The sequence below is a fragment of the Neofelis nebulosa genome, chromosome 3 (genome assembly GCF_028018385.1).
Source record: "Neofelis nebulosa isolate mNeoNeb1 chromosome 3, mNeoNeb1.pri, whole genome shotgun sequence".
Lineage (NCBI taxonomy): Eukaryota > Metazoa > Chordata > Mammalia > Carnivora > Felidae > Neofelis > Neofelis nebulosa.
Window position 1 is genome coordinate 123,223,169 of NC_080784.1, and position 17,770 is coordinate 123,240,938.

The following is a 17,770-nucleotide window of genomic DNA, read 5'->3' on the forward strand; positions in this document are numbered from 1 at the left end:
CACATCAAAGCAGGGAAAGGGTGACTTAGTGACTTTGAAAGAAAACATAATGTCTAGCCTCCTGCTCATGGGTTGTGCGAGCAGGTTGACTCTGCGCGACTCCTTTGTCTCTCGGTGCGCTCGGTTCAGGAAATGAGCAGCAAGCCACACACGGATTATTCCTACCTAGCAGGTTCTAAAACTCCGTTATCTCCATCGCCCAAGCCCCTTCAAGGCTGCCCGACCGGGTTTCTCCCCCTAACAGGGCTCGCCAGATATGTCTGCCTCTGGGAATGACAATCGCTCCTGACGATCAGGAGGGTGGAAGAAGCCGCTAAAGTCCCACTAATGGTTTTGCTTTTAGTTCTGTTGGCAAACTCCCCTTCATTCAAGCTCCCGGCGCTCTGGAGCCAGGTCTAATTAGAAGAGTCCCAGGTTCACCCTTCTCGCGGAGAAAACGCATTAGTCATGGATGAAACCGCAGGAAGGGTGCCGGGAGCTCAGTGGAAGATGAAGCCCTTCCGAAAATGCTGGAGAGCCTCCGAAGCGGAAGAGGCAAACTAGATCTGACCGCGGCCAGAAGGGAAGGATGTAGAAACCTGGGACCTACACCGAGTACAGTTGACTTGGTTAGAGGCCTCAGCTAAGTGCATAAATGACGCTCGCTGAACATCCAAGCAGACATAAGCAAAGTGTTCAGTATAAGACAGCAAAGCCTCGAGCCATGGCAATGGACGGAAAGGGCGGAAAGCCTCCAGCCGACCGGGACAGAATCTGAACAGGGCACAGGCAGCACGAGAGTGTGCGCGCGCGCTGGGGGTGGGGTCGCGCCAAAGAATCCGAGTTAGTAGTGGAAGGGGAGTGGTCAGTTTTTGGAGAGTCGTGCACCAGGAATTGCGGACTCGGTGACCTGCGGCCCACCCAGGAAACAGCAGGTGTCTACCCAGCTGCGAGCTTATCCTCAACTTCCTAGCGGCTCCCCTTGGGCTGCTGCAAGAGTCAGGGTTGAATTGCGAACCGACCCCGGGAAGGGCGGGGCGCAGGGCCGCAGAGGGGTGGTGCAGGTGGGCGGGCCGCGCCTGGGTGAGAAGGCTGGGCCTATAAAGTGCTCGCGGCCCTAGGGGCTATGCTGCTTGTCGGAGCTGGTGCTACGTGGGCTTGGGGCCGATCGCTGCTCGGGTCTGCAGGTCCCTGAGCCTCCGAGAGAGGAGGAGAGTGCTTGCCTCCGTTTACCCCGCAGCTCAGCCGGCGAGCGCGCCCGCCCCAGGGAACCCCAGGCAGGTGAGCGAGGCTGAGGCCTTGGGGGAGGGAGCAGGGCCGGAGGGCTCTACAGTTCCGGGCGCAGGGGTGAGCCCCGCGGGGCAGGTTGGCTCCAAGTTTTGCTAACTTTGAATTCGTTTTAGGTTGCGGCTGTAGCCGGCCTCTCCACTCCAGTGACTTTGTAAACTGGAGTTGCGGAGGCCGGTCCCTCCCCTTTGGAAAATGACTGGCTAGGCTAGTTTGCTTCGGGGACGCAGGGCATTTTAGAAGCCTCTGCACGTCTTGCCTCCTTTTGCAAATCTGCCCTTGTTGCCTTCTTTTTCCAGCGCCCCGGAAAGGCCGTTCTGCCCCGCGAGGGAAACGGAGCCGTTGACCATGGTTGCAACTGGCAGTTTGAGCAGTAAGAACCCGGGCAGCATTTCAGAGTTGCTGGACCATGGCTTCCACCCGGGGAGCCTGCTGAACGGTGAGTTTCCCAGCTGCTCGCCTTTCTCTACTCCAGAGTCGAAGCCCCTGGATAGAAGAGATGGGCGGGCGGTGGCGCCCCTTTCCTTGATGTCGGAGCACTACAAAATCCATCTGAAAAGACTCCTTCCCAAACTTTCTAGCACCTTCTGTTCATGGTAGTGAGGAACAAAAGCAGCAAAAAATAAAATAACCGAAAGCTGCATGGTCTAGTTTGCGGCCAACAGGCTGTTTGGGATTAAAAGTTATCTAGATTCCTTATGGGGTTGTGAAGTTACGGCGAATTTTAAGTGTACAGTTTTGTGTTTTAACAAATATGTTCACCCTTAGAACCCCTGCCATCACCCCTCCCTTCAAATTCTCATGTACCTATTTGCCATCAGTTCTCCACTCTCGCCCTCCCTTGTCCCCAGGGAAACAATGATCTGCTTTTTGTCTCCATAAATTAGTTTCGCCTCTACAGTTTCATGCAAGTGGAATCCTGTAATATACACTTTTACAACTGATTCCTTCCCGGCAGCCTAGTGATGTGGAGATCCTTTAATGTTGTGGCTTAGATCAGTATGCGTTCCTTTTGATTGCCGAGTAGTATTCTATTTGTACGTACACCCAGTCTTCTGTTTTTAATGCCGAAAGGAAATTTTAAAACAGCGGTGGTGCAGGACACATTTTCATTTGCAGTTTTAAGCAGCAGTTTCTAGGTTAACATACTGCTCTGGCACTAAGGAACTGTGTGGCATAGACAAATTGCCTAAGATCTTTGGGTCTTCCTCATTTAGAAGGCACAGTGGTTGATGACCTAATTTTATAGGCCAAAGCTCTAAAATTCTCTGTCTTCAATATAGGTAAAATACGGAGCCTTCTAATTAGGAGCGTATTTGTTTCATTTAGTTATAAAAAAAAAATGATCTAACTGAATGCATGATGTGGAGAGAGGAAAAGGCAGGAGTCAATGAAGGTGAAGTATGCCTAGGGAGAGGAGCCCTGCTCACTTGACTCTGTGTGTGTGTGTGTGTGTGTGTGTGTGTGTGTGTGTGTGGTGTGGCAACCTGCCAAGTGGTAGGATTAATTTGGGAGGTAGTAGGTGACCAAATGCAGAGTATCTCTTTTCCTTTGAGCAAATCTAATTTTATTTTCCTAGGACTGTTTTGTTTTGCTTGGCTACGAAAACTACCCAGCCAGTTATAAATATCCTCGTGAACCTCAAAGGTCTTTCCTTTGAGCAGTTTTTAATCAGAGTGGTTGAAGCTAAAATTGGGATCTGCAGACCATTCCAGTAGAGACTTTGAAAGAAAGACACAAATTCAATATTTAATGTAACTCAGTAAGTTCATCCCAAGTTCATCACTAAGGAACAGCAGCAAAACTTCTGTGTTTTACAAGAACAAACACATATAATCTTAGAAAGTAACAGTCCATCAAAACAAAACAAAAAAAATTATAACCATTTTTATTCCAGAGGTAATGTGTGTTTTCTGTAAAACAAAATTAGAAAACCCTCAGAACAAGTGAGGGAGCAAGAAAGAAAAAAATCACTGGTGTTCTCAGATAACCATATATGGATTTTTGAGACAATCTGTAAGCTTGTGTGTGTATACGCATGTAAGTGTAAAAAAAAAAAAAAAAAAAAAAGGTTATGCCCTATTTATCAAAACCTTTATCCCATGGATGAATTTCCAGTCTCAGAGACGTTCAGTGACTTGCTGGGTTACCCAGCTAGCTAACAGCAAAGTGAAGTCTCCGGACTCCCAAACAAACACTAGCAACAGGTAGACATAGTAGATAGATAGAAGTCACCAACGTTGTTATCTTGGTGTGTTTCTTTCTTTCACCTGGAACTTACGTTTTCTGCAGATTTTGACTACTGGGATTATGTTGTTCCTGAACCCAACCTCAATGAGGTGATATTTGAGGAGACGACTTGCCAGAGTTTGGTTAAAATGCTGGAAAACTGTCTGTCCAAATCAAAGCAAACCAAACTTGGTTGCTCAAGAGTCCTTGTCCCTGAGAAACTGACCCAGAGAATCGCTCAAGATGTCCTGCGGCTTTCCTCCACTGAGCCCTGTGGCCTGCGAGGCTGTGTTATGCACGTGAACTTGGAAATTGAAAACGTATGTAAAAAGCTGGATAAGATTGTGTGTGATTCGAGTGTGGTGCCCACTTTTGAGCTCACACTTGTCTTTAAGCAGGAGAACTGCTCATGGACTAGCTTCAGGGACTTTTTCTTCAGCAGAGGTCGCTTCTCATCTGGCCTCAGGCGGACTCTGATCCTGAGTTCAGGATTCCGCCTCGTTAAGAAAAAGCTTTACTCCTTGATTGGAACAACAGTCATTGAGGAGTGCTGAGGAGGAAACATTTTAAAGGTCCTTCTTACAATTGGATAATAAAACTGCGCAGCTGCCCCCTGAGAGTCATTTGTAGTCACCCTGCCTGCTCTCGAGAAACCCCACACTGAGTCATCTCCCTTCCATGCCTCCACGTTGACAGCAACCCAACTAAAAGGCTGATTGATTTCATGGCCTTTGAGAAAGGACCCGAGAAAGCGTACATTCTCTGCCTGTATCACATGTTTTCACAAAATGGCATGGAGTAAAAGAAGCAATCCACTTTAGTTTTCCGTGTGACCTCGCTTTTTCCAGGTAGTCTTGCTAAAGAGACTGTAAACCAACTGTGCCTAGTTCGATTTTCATATGGCTTTTTTTTTCTATATGTTTCCACAGTGATCCTTTCAGTCACAGAAACTTAATGATGCTTAGCCTGTCAAAACTTCCAGAGGCCCACACCAGTTTCCTGCCCCGACTCAAATATGAAGGGTGCCTAGACTGGAGGGTAGAATGTAGTGGGCGAACTTAATTAAAAGTTAACCCCGTGCAGGAATGAATAAGCAGTGTCACATCAAGAACAGAGCTCCTTCCGTTTCTTTGCATCCTGTCTGTGCTTCTGTTTCCAAGAGGCGGCGAAAGCGTGTATTTTCATTTCAGTCACCACGGTGTTGTTTTAGATATGGTACGCGACAGGCTCCCTTTTTCTAGTGCTCAAGTATTGACCGTTATTTTTCAACTCGAAAAATGGAAAGTGCTGAAATGATTTTTTTGGCATCTAGTTGATTACTCCTCCACTGGTGAATGTGTATGGGGCCGGGAAGTGAGTTCCGAGATCCACTTCCTTTCTCATTTGCTTGATAATGTAGCTTCTTTTCATTATTACCTATGCTTAACTTCAGACGAAGCCTCTCACTGTGTCGGTGTTATCTGGCCCTGGCTTCTCCTGGGAACCGAAGTGTCTCCTTAACCTGAATCTTCAAAGGAGATACGTACATGCTACCAATTTTCATTATCGGGATGAGCCTATTAAGTCTGCTTTGTCTTTGGATATCTGCTTTATAGTATGGACTAGAGAATGAAAATCATGGTCTAGCTAACCAGGTTTCTTCAGCCTTGGATACCCGTCCCTGGAGAACAAGAAAGACCTGTTTTTTTTCTTATTCCAACATGCTAGATCACTAGCCATCCTTGTTTAATCTTAGAGTGTAGCCTCCCCACTGTGGTATTCAATTCAGCAAGACCCTCACATTTTTGCCCGAAGTCACCTATAAAGAGTTTATTCAGGTCTCCCGCCCAAATTATTAGTACTGCTTTACATAACTGAGGCCAGGCTCCTAGTGACAAATGTCTTCATCCTGGCGTTACACGGCTGATCCCATTAGTGACCTAAAACTTAACTATCCAAATCAGCAAGCAGTCTAACAAATCAAACTCTTCCTGTTTGGAAAGATACCGCAAAGCTGATCTTTATAGGACTGGGCCAAGATAAGTCAACCTTGTTTGCATGTCTGTTATTGTTTAGGGCTGCAAAGGTCACTGTGATTCCTTGCGCATGGCTTCTCGGGTGTGGATGTAGAACCGCTGTCCTTCCACTAACAGTTGTCATTTGTCATTGACTCTTGTCTTTTGTGCTCATGAAATGGTTGATGGCTTATGGAGATTCTGAAATTAATATTCCTGTTCAAGGAAATTAAAGTTTGTCTATTTTTGACAATAAAGCTTCATATATTTTTAATTCTGTTGTCTTCTTTGTCTTTAATGAGTTGATAACAATAATCGCTTGAAATATATCTGACAATATTTAAGGGAGGATGACCAAACAATTACTCCTTTTTGGCAAAGGCTCTTTGTACCCTTCATTGTAATAGTCCAATTATATTTATCACATGTGCTTATGTATCAATAGTGATTTGCTTCATGATTTTTCAATTACAATCATTTTTATAGAAAAACACTAATAATTTGAGTTCCTTTGGCAACCACCTTTTTACAAGCCTAAATTGTATCAACTGTGTCTATATCAAATTGTAAGATCAGTGTATATTTTCATTTTCACTAGTTTATTCCATTTGAACATATCTTTCTTTTCAATGTTTATTTTTTGAGAGAGAGATAGAGTGTGAGCAGGGGAGGGGCAGAGAGAGAGAGACACACACACAGAATCTGAAGCAGGCTCCAGGCTCTGAGCTGACAGCACAGAGCCCTGTGTGGGGCTCAAACCCACAAACTGTGAGATCAAGACCTGAGCCGAAGTCGGTCACTTAACCGACTAAGCCACCTAGGCGCCCCATATCTTTCTAATTCTACTACTATCAAGTTGACTTTTTAATCTTTTCACCTATTTTTTTCTGTCTCCTTATTTATGGTCATTAGCTCAGATTTCTCAACCGTTCAGCCCACATTTAATAACAGTAACTAAATATTGGGCTCTGTTCTAGGTGCTTCACACCAATGATCTCACTTCCCCAAGAGCCCTATGAAATGAGATTACGGTAATCTCTATCTTGTAGCTAACTGTCCAGACACAGGTTTAGTAACCTGTCCAAAGTCAGCAAGTTATGCAGGAGAGCTAGAGTACTATATAAAACGAAGCTGACTCGGGCCAAGTTCACCATGCTGCTACCAAGAGCACAAGGTAGCACAGAGACCTTATCCACATCACCAAAAGCCTGTAAAAACGATGCCAGAAACATCTGCCGCTAAATTTGAAAAGTTATTAATGTGGTTTCTTTTCAGGTAGGAAAAACGAGGAAACTACTGTCAGTATTCACCATTCACTGGAGCTGAGCTATGCTTAAAAAAAAAAAAAAATCCAAATGTTTAAAATACGTGCATTTCAGTCCTGGCACCTTCATGCCTGTCTTTGTACAATTGGCCTGGTTATTTTCTCATGTACCTTCAAAAAAAGGTGTAATCTGACCCTTCTCTCTCCCAGTAGAGAATAAACTGTTAGCTACAATGTGTGATGGCCTCTTGAGAGAATGAGATGTCATATTTTCCTCTTATTAATAGGAAGATAGTATTATAGTAATGGATTCAGTCTCCGGAATCTGTTTCACCAATAATAATTTATATCCTTACAGAGTCAGCTTCATGCTGCCCTATTGACAGTTTTCTATTTGCACAGTGGAAGGATGTACAAGTGTAAAAAATCTTAGCGGTCTATTACACTCAGTTCTCAATTAACTACATTGGTTTAAATAAGTGATGAGAATAACAAAAGTCCAAGGCAGGTTGGCAGCAGATGAAGAGGGAAAGGTACATGGTGATGTGCTAGGAGGAGCAGATATTCAGAACCCCAGATGCCTGCCATTGAATATAGACTCCCCCTACTCCATGAGATCCTCTGCATCTGCCACAGACATGAGATCCTCTGCATCTGCCACAAACCCATGAAGGGTTTCATGGGAAATTCGGGGGCCAGGTGTGGAAGTTACGTACACAATTTCTGCCAACCTCTCATACAGAACTCAGTCACATGGCCCTATCAATTCCAAGAAGGGCTGGGAAATGTAGTGGCACAGTGTGCCCAGAAAGAAGTGGGCTTGACAAACTGTTTCTGCCACACAGGAAGAAACGAGTTAGTCTATGAAACAATAAAGAGTCCAGAACCATCCCTAGACATGTAAGGAAAGTTGATTTACAGTATAGTTGGCACTTGAGATCAATGGGTAAATGATGGTGTTTTTCAGTAATTGACACTATAATAACCGTTTATCTACGTGAAAAAATGGAATTAGATGCATATACATCAAGTACAAAAATAAATTCCAGATTGATGAAAGAATTCAATGTAAAAGGGAAATTTTTAGAAGACAATATGAACTTTATGATTTTGATGTAGGGAAAGATATCTCAGTAAGATGCACAGAAATCACTGAAACTTCTATTTATCACATCACACTACAGATAGAAGGAAAACACAAGTCATGTGCTGGAACAAAGTATCTTCTATACATATAACTGAAAAAGAGTAACGAGAACATGTTAAGAATCCTTTCAAAGCAATTAGAATAACACAAACAACCCAATAATATAGGCAAAAGCTTGAATAGGCACTCTACAGAGAAGGAAGCCCATATGGCTGAGAAGTACATGAAAAGAGGCTCAATTTAACTAGTAATAAGAGAAATGCAAATTAAAAACACAAGACACCAATGTACAGACAACATTTTATTTAAAAAAAAAAGATGTAAAAAGTTTAAAATCTGAAAATTCCAAATGTTGATGAGGATATGGAAAAAAAAAACCAAAAACCTTACTTCAACATGCTGATCGCTACGTGTATCTCTGCCCTCTGGCATTAGTTTGTAGAGTTGAAGTTTAACATATTTTATGTTTCATCAATTCCCTTTTTAGTTATCATAACTAGACCAGTGTTCTTCAAACTCTTTTGCTTGCTGCACATCTTTAAATTTCTATGAAAACACGCCCCCTTCCATATTATTAAATTGCCATCCAAAAATTTCATCCTAAGTCTAAAAAGTTGCAAATGATGTATCTTCCAATATGCAATAAATACCGATTTTTTTAATGAAATGATTACATTGGGAAATGTTTCCAGTGGGCTGTAAATAGTATGATAATTTAATACACAGTAACATCTACTTAGAAAACACTAAAGTAAGATCTTCAACAGAGTACAATTTTTCAGTGTTACTTTTTCTTTTTTTTTGGTGCTTTCTTAAAGTCTACTTTTTACATCGAATTTTACCTTCATATAATATAATTGTTAATGTTTATTTTTCAAAGAGAAAGAGAGAGAGTGAGAGCGAGGGAGAGGGGCAGAGGGAGTCAGAGAGGATCCCAAGCAGGCTCTGCACTGTCAGTACAGAGCCCGACGCAGGGCTCCAACTCACATACGGTGAGAACATGACCTAAGCTGAAATCAAGAGTCAGACACTTAACCAGCTGGGCCACTGAGGCACTCCACCTTCATATAATATATTTTAAGCTTGAAAGTCTTTTATTAATATTTCTTCTCTACAATAAAATCAAGATTATAAATTAAAATTACATTTTTAAAAATTTCCTGTAATCATTAGACTTTAAATGTTAATGTTTTGATCAAGTTAACTTTACAAATAATAATCATATACAATTATCAAAACAACATTAAGTATGTTTTTGAATTTTATGAATACTACTAAACACAAAAATACTATCATCTCTCAGATGATTCTTTTAAAGTAGTGAATTAATTTATAGATAAATAACTGGTTTTTGCTAGAATTAGAGGATTAGGCATCATTTCTTATGTTTCTATAGATGTAAGCTCTGAAAAAACATTTATATCAATAAGTACATGGGAATTGAGGAGATTTAGTTATTATGATATCAAATTGTAATCAATCTTTGAGCTACTTTCAAGATAAGATGCCAAAATCACACAAATATGAATCACCAAAAAATATTTTCAATGATCAATAAGCAGATAATTCAATTAGATTTTCTTTCCATATTATTGCAATCAAAGGATTAAAAAACACCTGACTTGCAAAAAGACTTGTTACCAAGATGGATTACCTAGTTTGCTTACACTGCCAGAACAAATACCACAGAAGGGGTGGCTTAAAGAGAAATATATTTCCTTGCAATCCTGGAAGCTAACATCTCGTGAGATCAAGGTGTTGGCAGAATCAAGGTGTTTTCTCTGAAGGTACTCTCCCGGGCTAGTGCGTGCCTGTCCTCTTTCTCAATCTTCACATTGTCTTCCCTCTGCACTGTTTACGTCCAAATCTCCTCTTCTTATAAGGACGTCAGTCGTATTGCATTAGGAATCACCCTAATGACGTCATTTGATTTAATCATCTCTTTAAAGACCCTGCCTGCAGGTACAGTCACATGCTGAGGTACTGGGGGTTAGGACTTCCACATACGAATATCAGGGGTATACAAGTTAGCCCATACAACCAGACATTCAAATAGTTCGCTTTCTCAATACTATCCTACGGCAATATTTCAAACTGTCCCTTTGTTTGGTACTTTACAAGCTAGGTCATTACACCCCAAAATATAGCATTGTATTAAGATTGGCCAACAGAGAGACGCACGTCTTTTGTGAAATGGAGAAAGAGGGCCGTTACACAGGAATCGAGCAATCAAGACCTACATCTCAAGTAACTTCTCAGGAAGATCAATTTTTAAGGAAGAGCGCTTATAGAGGAAAGGGCTTGGAAATTGGTTCCCTAAAAATTATGCACGCCTCACATCCCTCAGGGAAAACATTTATGTATTCCTGCACTCATTTCCCAGTGTTAAGACTACTCACATCTGCATGCCAGGAGACTGACAATTCAGCATCAGACTGGAAGAACAGCGTGGAAACAACACAAATGCCCACAAATTTAATGAATTGTGATAAGTGAATTGTGCTATAGTCGTAACTGGAATGCTAAACAACGATAAAAATGAATGGAATTTATATCACGAATGACCTGGAGGAAACTTTAAGATATAATATTGAATGCAAGAGAAATCACAAAAGAATTAAGAGGCTATTTTTCTGTTTATGTAATGATTAAAAACATGAAAAACTAAAATGTTTAGGGATGCCAAAAATGCGGTTTATCTATTTTAAAAAATCCAGGGATTTAGGAAGCACAGATTTGTAAGATGGTGGGGGGATATCTGAAAGGATAAGAAAGTATGCAGGAGGTGGGCACACATATATTGTTGAATCCTGACTCCTTATGCTTTACATGTATTTTATAAATCTTTTTTTTGTACCTTCTCAATAGTTAATACAATATTTAAAAATTTTAAAAGACTATGGGCAATTTAAAAAGTTAAATGAAATTCAAACTATACCTCTACCTAAGAATTTTCTGTACTTACAGAAAGTGTATTTTCACTAGACGAGCTCTAAGAAATCAGAAGATCTAATCATTTATTTGAGTCGCTAATTTTTCCTAGTATAAATATCTTGAACAAACTTCAACAATAATTATAACCAGCTTTCAATTATTCTCACCATGGAAGGAACCCACAGAATAAATAATGAAAAACAACATGCAATGCAAAAATCATTACCATTTGGCCATGGGCTACATATTATTAATCTTTTGACACATTTACCTTTGCAGAAGATAATATAAAATGATTTTTATTGCCTGATCACACAATATATGAAAAATTATGACAGAGCATGCTAAGAAGTGCAGACTATTTGAAAGAGGCTGCCTAGGAACTTAGTCAGCTGGATAATTAAGAATTGATCTTGGGGTGCCTGGGTGGCTCAGTCGGTTAAGCGGCCGACTTCGGCTCAGGTCACGATCTCACGGTCCGTGAGTTCGAGCCCCGTGTCGGGCTCTGTGCTGACAGCTCAGAACCTGGAGCCTGTTTCAGATTCTGTGTCTCCCTCTCTCTCTGACCCTCCCCCGTTCATGCTCTGTCTCTCTCTGTCTCAAAAATAAATAAACGTTAAAAAAAATTAAAAAAACAAAAAAAAAAAGAATTGATCTTATTTCCAGAACTGATAATTAGGTGAAGTTATTTACATAAACCTATTAGTTAATAACTTGCAAATATAGAAAAAAAACTTCTTCAATATACTCAGAACATGCTGAAGAAAATGCAAAGGCAAACAAGTCAAATCTCAAATCAAAAATCAAATTATACCTCAAGTATGATTTTGCTGGGAAAGATGAGGTTGGTTTTCTAAGTGTGTTTCGAGGCAAAACTCCAGACTATAGCCCTTTGGAGCGAGTATAAAAGAGCATTTTGCAATGTCCTATCAGCAATAGCATAAAGATATTGAGTCAACTGTTAATTGTGTTTCAGAGAATTGTCCAGGTAGCTACCACATAAATCAAATAGAACTTTCTATAACAGGCACTGTGGAGTATAAAGGAAGTATTAGCAGCAGCACAAACAAGCTTTAACAGGAAGGGAAGAGAGTCTGGTGTCGAGAATTCTACACCTAAGATTTCTCCTGCTTTAGAGGTCATGTGTTAGCCTGCCACCGTTTCATGGGTTCCTGTATAAGACTCAAGACTCTTGGGTGAGAGACAAAGGATTTTATCACTCACACCCCAGAAGCAGCACGGCACCAGCATATCTGCATCAGTCACCTCATTCCTCCTGTCCCGAAGGAGCAGTGATGTTGGGCCCAGATACCTAAAAGAAAGGAACTCTGAACCGAGGGAACCCAAGCCTTTTATAACGGGCATGCCTGCCCTTTGCTCCAGAGGGAGACACTCTCTTCCACTGTTGTTCACTATATAAACTTTCTTGAAAAAATAGTCCAGACATGCCTCACTTGGAAGACATGCAGAAACATGACCACTTACAGAGGATTGCTTCCCAGAAGCCAGTATTAAGACCTGAGCCTGCCATTTGTTGTTGCAAAAGCAAGCACAGTAAACAAGTGACTTTTCTATCCTGATTAATACATGTGTACCCAACAAAACAGTCTCAAAATGTTAAGTGCAATGTTAAGTGCAAATTCATAAAATTCGAATTGAATAATTCAGAAGCCTAGTGAATGTTATTAATACACTTCTCTCAATAATTGAAAGATGAACATAAAAGAGAATTAATTATTCAGGGGCACTTCAGTGGCTCAGTCAGTTAAGCATCAACTCTTGATCTCAGTTCAGGTTTTGATCTCAGGGCCGTGAGTTCAAGCCCAGTGTTGGGCTACGTGCTGGGCGTGAAGCCTACTTAATAAGTAAATTAATCAAAGTAATTAATTAAATACATAAACAAATAAATAAGAATTAAAGAAGTGGAAGATTCAAATGACAACTACATATTGTGTTTAATAAACCATGCAATGAACTATAAACCTCCAACTTAGTAAATACACATTACTTTCATATATTCTCAAAAATTTACCACAATTTACATATAACACAAAGAAAACCTGAAATTAATGCAGATTGTTCTGCGAAATAGGAAAAACATAAAAATAACCACAAAACAGCCATAAATTTTGGGATATAAACACAAATACACATACTTCTACATAATTCATAAGTCAAATAATAAGAAAAACCTTAGGGTTTAATGATAATGAAACTGTTACATATCAAAGACATCTAGGATGCAGTTAAGACAATCCATAGAAAGATGGGGCACCTGGATGGCTCAGTGGGTTCAGTCTCTGATTCTTGATTTCAGCTCAGGTCATGATCTCACAATTCATGAGTTTGAGCCACAAATCAGGTTCCGCAGTGACAGTGTAGAGCGTGCTTGAGATTCTCCTTCTCTCCCTCTCTCTCTGTCCTTCCCCAGCTCACTCACTCTCCCTCTCTCTCAAAATAAATAAGTAAACTTAAAAAAAAAAAGGACAACCTATAAAAAGAAATGTATAGCCTTAAATATTTATATGAGGGGGAAAAAACTTGAAAATCAGTGCGTGAAATCTCCAAGACATTAGAAGATGAAGTTTTGAAATCCCAAAAACTAAAAGGGGGGAGATGACAAATATAGAAGCAGTAATTAAAGAATTAAGAAACATAAAAAATAGGATGCTGAAAAACTCAAAATCTGATTTTTTGGAAAAGACATTGACAAACGAGGGGAAATGAACAAGCGAAAAACAGAAAGCACCTATAAGGAGTCATAGGCATGTAAATTGGAACCTAAATACAGATGTAAGAAAAATAAGGGAACATATTTTAGCATAACTACATGTCAATATTGTGTTTACTGAAAAAAAAAAAAAAAAAAAAAGAAGGGGCGGCTGGGTGGCACAGTTGGTTAAGCCTCCGGCTTTGGCTCAGGTCATGATCTCACAGTCTGTAAGTTTGAGCCCCACATAGGGATCTGTGCTGACAGCTCAGACCCTGGAGCCTGCTTCGGATTCTCTGTCTCCCTCTCTCTCTGCCCCTCCCCCACTCATTCTCTCTCTCTCTCTCTCTCTCTCTCTCAAAAATAAACATTAAAAAAAAAAAAGAAAAATTAGTATAGTATAATACATATTGTTTGTGGATCCATACATATGTAGTAACAGGATGTAAAATACAGGTAAAAAATAAAAACTAATTCAGTATAATAGTTACCCCTAGAGAGAGCATAGGATGAGATCTGAGAATGCAGTATGAGAATCTCTAATGAGTTATTAATCAAAAACTAAAGATAAATACGTTTGCACACTTAAAATCCAGTACACAGATAGGTATTTTCTGATTTGCTTTATTTTTCTGTATGCTTGAATATTTTATATTTTTTTGAAAAGGATTGATATTCGTGAGAAGGTTTATTCAAGGGAGAGTGTTTCACATAGAATGAGGCAGCAGAAAAAAAATTGAAATCATTCTGAGAAACTTGAAAGCAGAGACTTAGATTTTTGTCTTTGTCATTATTCAACAACTATTTATTAGAGGTCAATATGGCCCAGAATGGGCCCAGAATGCTTCTTTGGGAAGCAATCCCAAGAAATACAGTTTCTACATAGTTGAGCTATTTCATGTTTGTAATTGGTGAGGTGCTATTACAATACAGATTTGGGGGAAGTCAATCAGACAATGTTGAATATAATAATAAAGAAGCAATAGACAGAAGGCAAGAGGTCAGTGAAGAACAAATTGAAATAGCCCAAGTGAGAAGGGAGAAAAATCGAAACTAGAGAAAAAACCATTTATGTTAAATATAATAATGACGATGATGATAATTAGCTCAAGAGCCATTACAAGAGAAAATGAACTGGCTTTGGGGGCTGGATATAAGGAAGAAAAAAAGGACACCAATGAACTTCTGGTATTCAGGTTTTTCTGCTGCTCGTTTAATGTAGAAGGTAATAACATTACCCACAATGGGTAATGAGAGAACTTATTGAAGCTTCCATAAAACAAGATTACCACAGATCTTACATTTGGCATCATTTCTGTCTTAATAACTGCCTGAGGTGGGGTTCCCTAAAGTAGACTCTGAGGTAGAGATTTGCCAGCAGGAACTTAATGTTTTTCGATCAACACCTCTGGAAGAGAGAAGGAAATAGAACTGAGCAAAGGAAAAACTTGAACAGAAAGTTCATTCGCAAGTACATTCTCAAAACTACTTTCTCAAAAGTACATTCTCAAAAGACCAGAGGCCTTACCTGGTCCCTCAGGAAGCTCCAGAGTTTGGATGTCCTTCAGAATTGTGCTCTCTGAAGGAATAGGGTTTGACTTTTATCCTCTCGCCTACTGACCAGGCATTCAAAGTGGGATGCCTAGGACAGGGCTGTGTGACTCTGGACAAGGCTGCACCCTTTAGCTGAAGGTGATTCCTGAGGTGTTGCCTCAGCTGTGAGCAGTCAGCCACCAACATTTCCAACAGCTTGGGTGATGCCAGCCTCGGACATGAAGAGGGATCTGAGTGAACACATCGCAGTATCCACCCCAGCCCCTTGCATGTGCCGCTCGGGTCCCCTGTGTCATGTCATAGATTCTGGGTCCAACCCTTACAGGATTCTGATTGATCTCTTTTCCTGGGGAGACTGACAGAGGAAAGTTGATGGGACAAACTCCAACCATGCTAGTGTGGGTGGTGTCAAAGCCACACCTGAGCATTATTCCTTCCTTACTACCATTCTAGATTCCCCGCTTCCTCTGTGATCACCTCTCCTCGTCAGGTGACTTCCTAGTGGAGTGACCCAGACCCTCACTGCTGAGAGGTCTGAGCACCTGGTCACCACATCGCTAGGCCATGGTTGCCACACTTGTCCACTTCCGGCCGTTCCCACAATAGTAGTTCCTACTCCATAGGCCAAAGCACCAATATCTTGGGGCGCCTGGGTGGTTCAGTCGGTTAAGCATCCGACTTCGGCTCAGGTCACGATCTCGTGGTCCGTGAGTTCGAGCCCCGCGTCGGGCTCTGGGCTGATGGCTCAGAGCCCAGAGCCTGCTTCTGATTCTGTCTGTCTCTCTCTCTCTCTCTCTCTGCCCCTCCCCCATTCATGCTCTGTCTCTCTCTGTCTCAAAAATAAATTAAAAAAAAAAAAAAAAAAAAAAAGCACCGATATCTTGTACCAACTACCAGATATGTCCATTGGAATTATACCTTTGGGGACTGAGGAAGTGACCAGCAGGTGCAAACGTGAGCCCAGTGGCTGTGCTCTGAGGAGGACCTGGGCCAGGGCTCCGTCTATTATTTGGAGGTCGCAATGACACTCAGGTGCCAGATCATCAGTGTTCACTCAGACCCCATGTCTGACACATCTTGAAATTATGTGTCTCTCATTTTCTGTGGTCCAGCCATCCAAGTAAATGGTTGTACGTCACTTTGGGAAAGAACTGGGGGTATCCTTCTTGTACGTGTTTGTCATGGGATTGCTGGAGTTTTATCTCCGGGGGTTTCGATCTCTCCTTCAGTAAATGGGTTCTAGGTTAGACATTGGCTTAGCTCTGAAAATTGAGTGGAGGAATGTGACTTTTTACTGGAGTTCTGCCACCAAGAACCATGGGCTTGGGTGAAAGCAATGCCTGGAGAAGGGGTCGGTTGAAAGCTGTCGACACCAACACTGCCAGCAGCTGGGGAATGAGCGCCCCGGACCTGGATGGTGCATTGAGGTGTGGTATCCTTTACAACAACCAGTACTTTTAAGGTGAATATGGGAAGACAGAACTGAGAAATAAGTTTTATTGAAATGCTGAAAAAGAGAAAAATCTAAGAATGTTTTAAATTCTAAATGATCAGAATTCCTGTTGGCCTCAACTCTGCCTCAGTCTCAAAGGATAACCTACAATATAGTGTTCTTAGGCTCATGTGGAATAACTCTGATACAGCCACAAGTCTAACTAATATATCATGTATCCGTAATTAAGCAAAGGAAGTGTGTACCAGCGAAGGGTTTTGCTAGGGTCTCATGTAGGTGGAGAGCACAGCTGGAAAATTCTGACCTGACTCACTTGAAATTGGCATAAGAATAACTCCCCAAATGGCAGGAGCAGCTCTCTAAACTTTTGCGTGCCCTAGACTTCTTCACATGTGATCCTGGATATGATGAAAAACAACCAGACCATGAGAAAACTCTTTTTTTATACTCCTTTCTCCAAATGTGAAAGGGCCCAGTTGAAGACAAGGCCCAAAATAACATATTGTGTACAGGACCAAACCAGATGGCCTCTTCCATTTCCTATGGGGGCAAAGAGTACTTTGCCGCTGGAGTTACAGAAATACTAGTGTGAACTATAGGAGCTCAATTTCAAGGCTGCTCTTGATTCAGAGCTCTGAGAAGTATTGCTTTACTTCTTCATGACGATCAACCCAAACTGCTGGGCGTGCAAATGCTTCCATCTATCAACATTTGAATCATTGAAAAGACTAGAGCGTGTTGTAGTTTAAAACAACCAATTCTCATTGCTCACAGACTGGTATATGTGGTGTTTCCCTTTAACAAGTAGAGAAAGTGACAGTAAATCCAGGTGAATGTTGATATAAACTAGGGATTTCCAGCCTCAGAGGTGTAAATAGAAGAGCAATGAACAAGGTCGTTTTGGAAGAAAAGCGTTTCTGGAATTCAATGATTGCCATTATGAGTTGGTTTATATTTATTATGCTGAGTTTACTGAGTGTTACAACAAATTACACAGTTTATAATAAACCTTTTATGACAGCCTTACAATGTGTCTTTTCTATACTTCAGCTCAAGCAGGGAAAATAAACAAAATCAAGTTCCCTCTTTTAAAAATTCAGGACTAGGCCAAGCAAGCAAACAAAAAGTATTAAAACAAAGACACAAATGAGCAGAAATGACCTCTAAACATGGGATGTCTATTTAATCTCATTTAAAGCTTCTATTGACAAGACATCCC

The 17,770-nt window shown here is 41.0% G+C and overlaps 1 protein-coding gene across 1 annotated transcript; it reads left to right on the top strand.

Annotated features, from left to right (window-relative positions):
- Window positions 1–226: 226 nt before the first annotated feature.
- Window positions 227–4,315, top strand: DDIT4L (DNA damage inducible transcript 4 like). Its single transcript, XM_058721813.1, has 3 exons — window positions 227–1,260; window positions 1,566–1,705; window positions 3,559–4,315. The coding sequence occupies exons 2-3, from the start codon at window positions 1,615–1,617 to the stop codon at window positions 4,047–4,049; spliced, it is 582 nt and encodes a 193-aa protein (XP_058577796.1). The 5' UTR covers window positions 227–1,260; window positions 1,566–1,614; the 3' UTR covers window positions 4,050–4,315.
- Window positions 4,316–17,770: the final 13,455 nt, after the last annotated feature.

Bases quoted from the DNA above. Each gene is read 5' to 3' on its own strand.
- DDIT4L (XM_058721813.1), top strand. From the start codon at position 1,615: ATGGTTGCAACTGGCAGTTTGAGCAGTAAGAACCCGGGCAGCATTTCA. The intron at 1,706-3,558 runs GTGAGTTTCCCA...CGTTTTCTGCAG, and splicing joins CCCGGGGAGCCTGCTGAACG to ATTTTGACTACTGGGATTAT.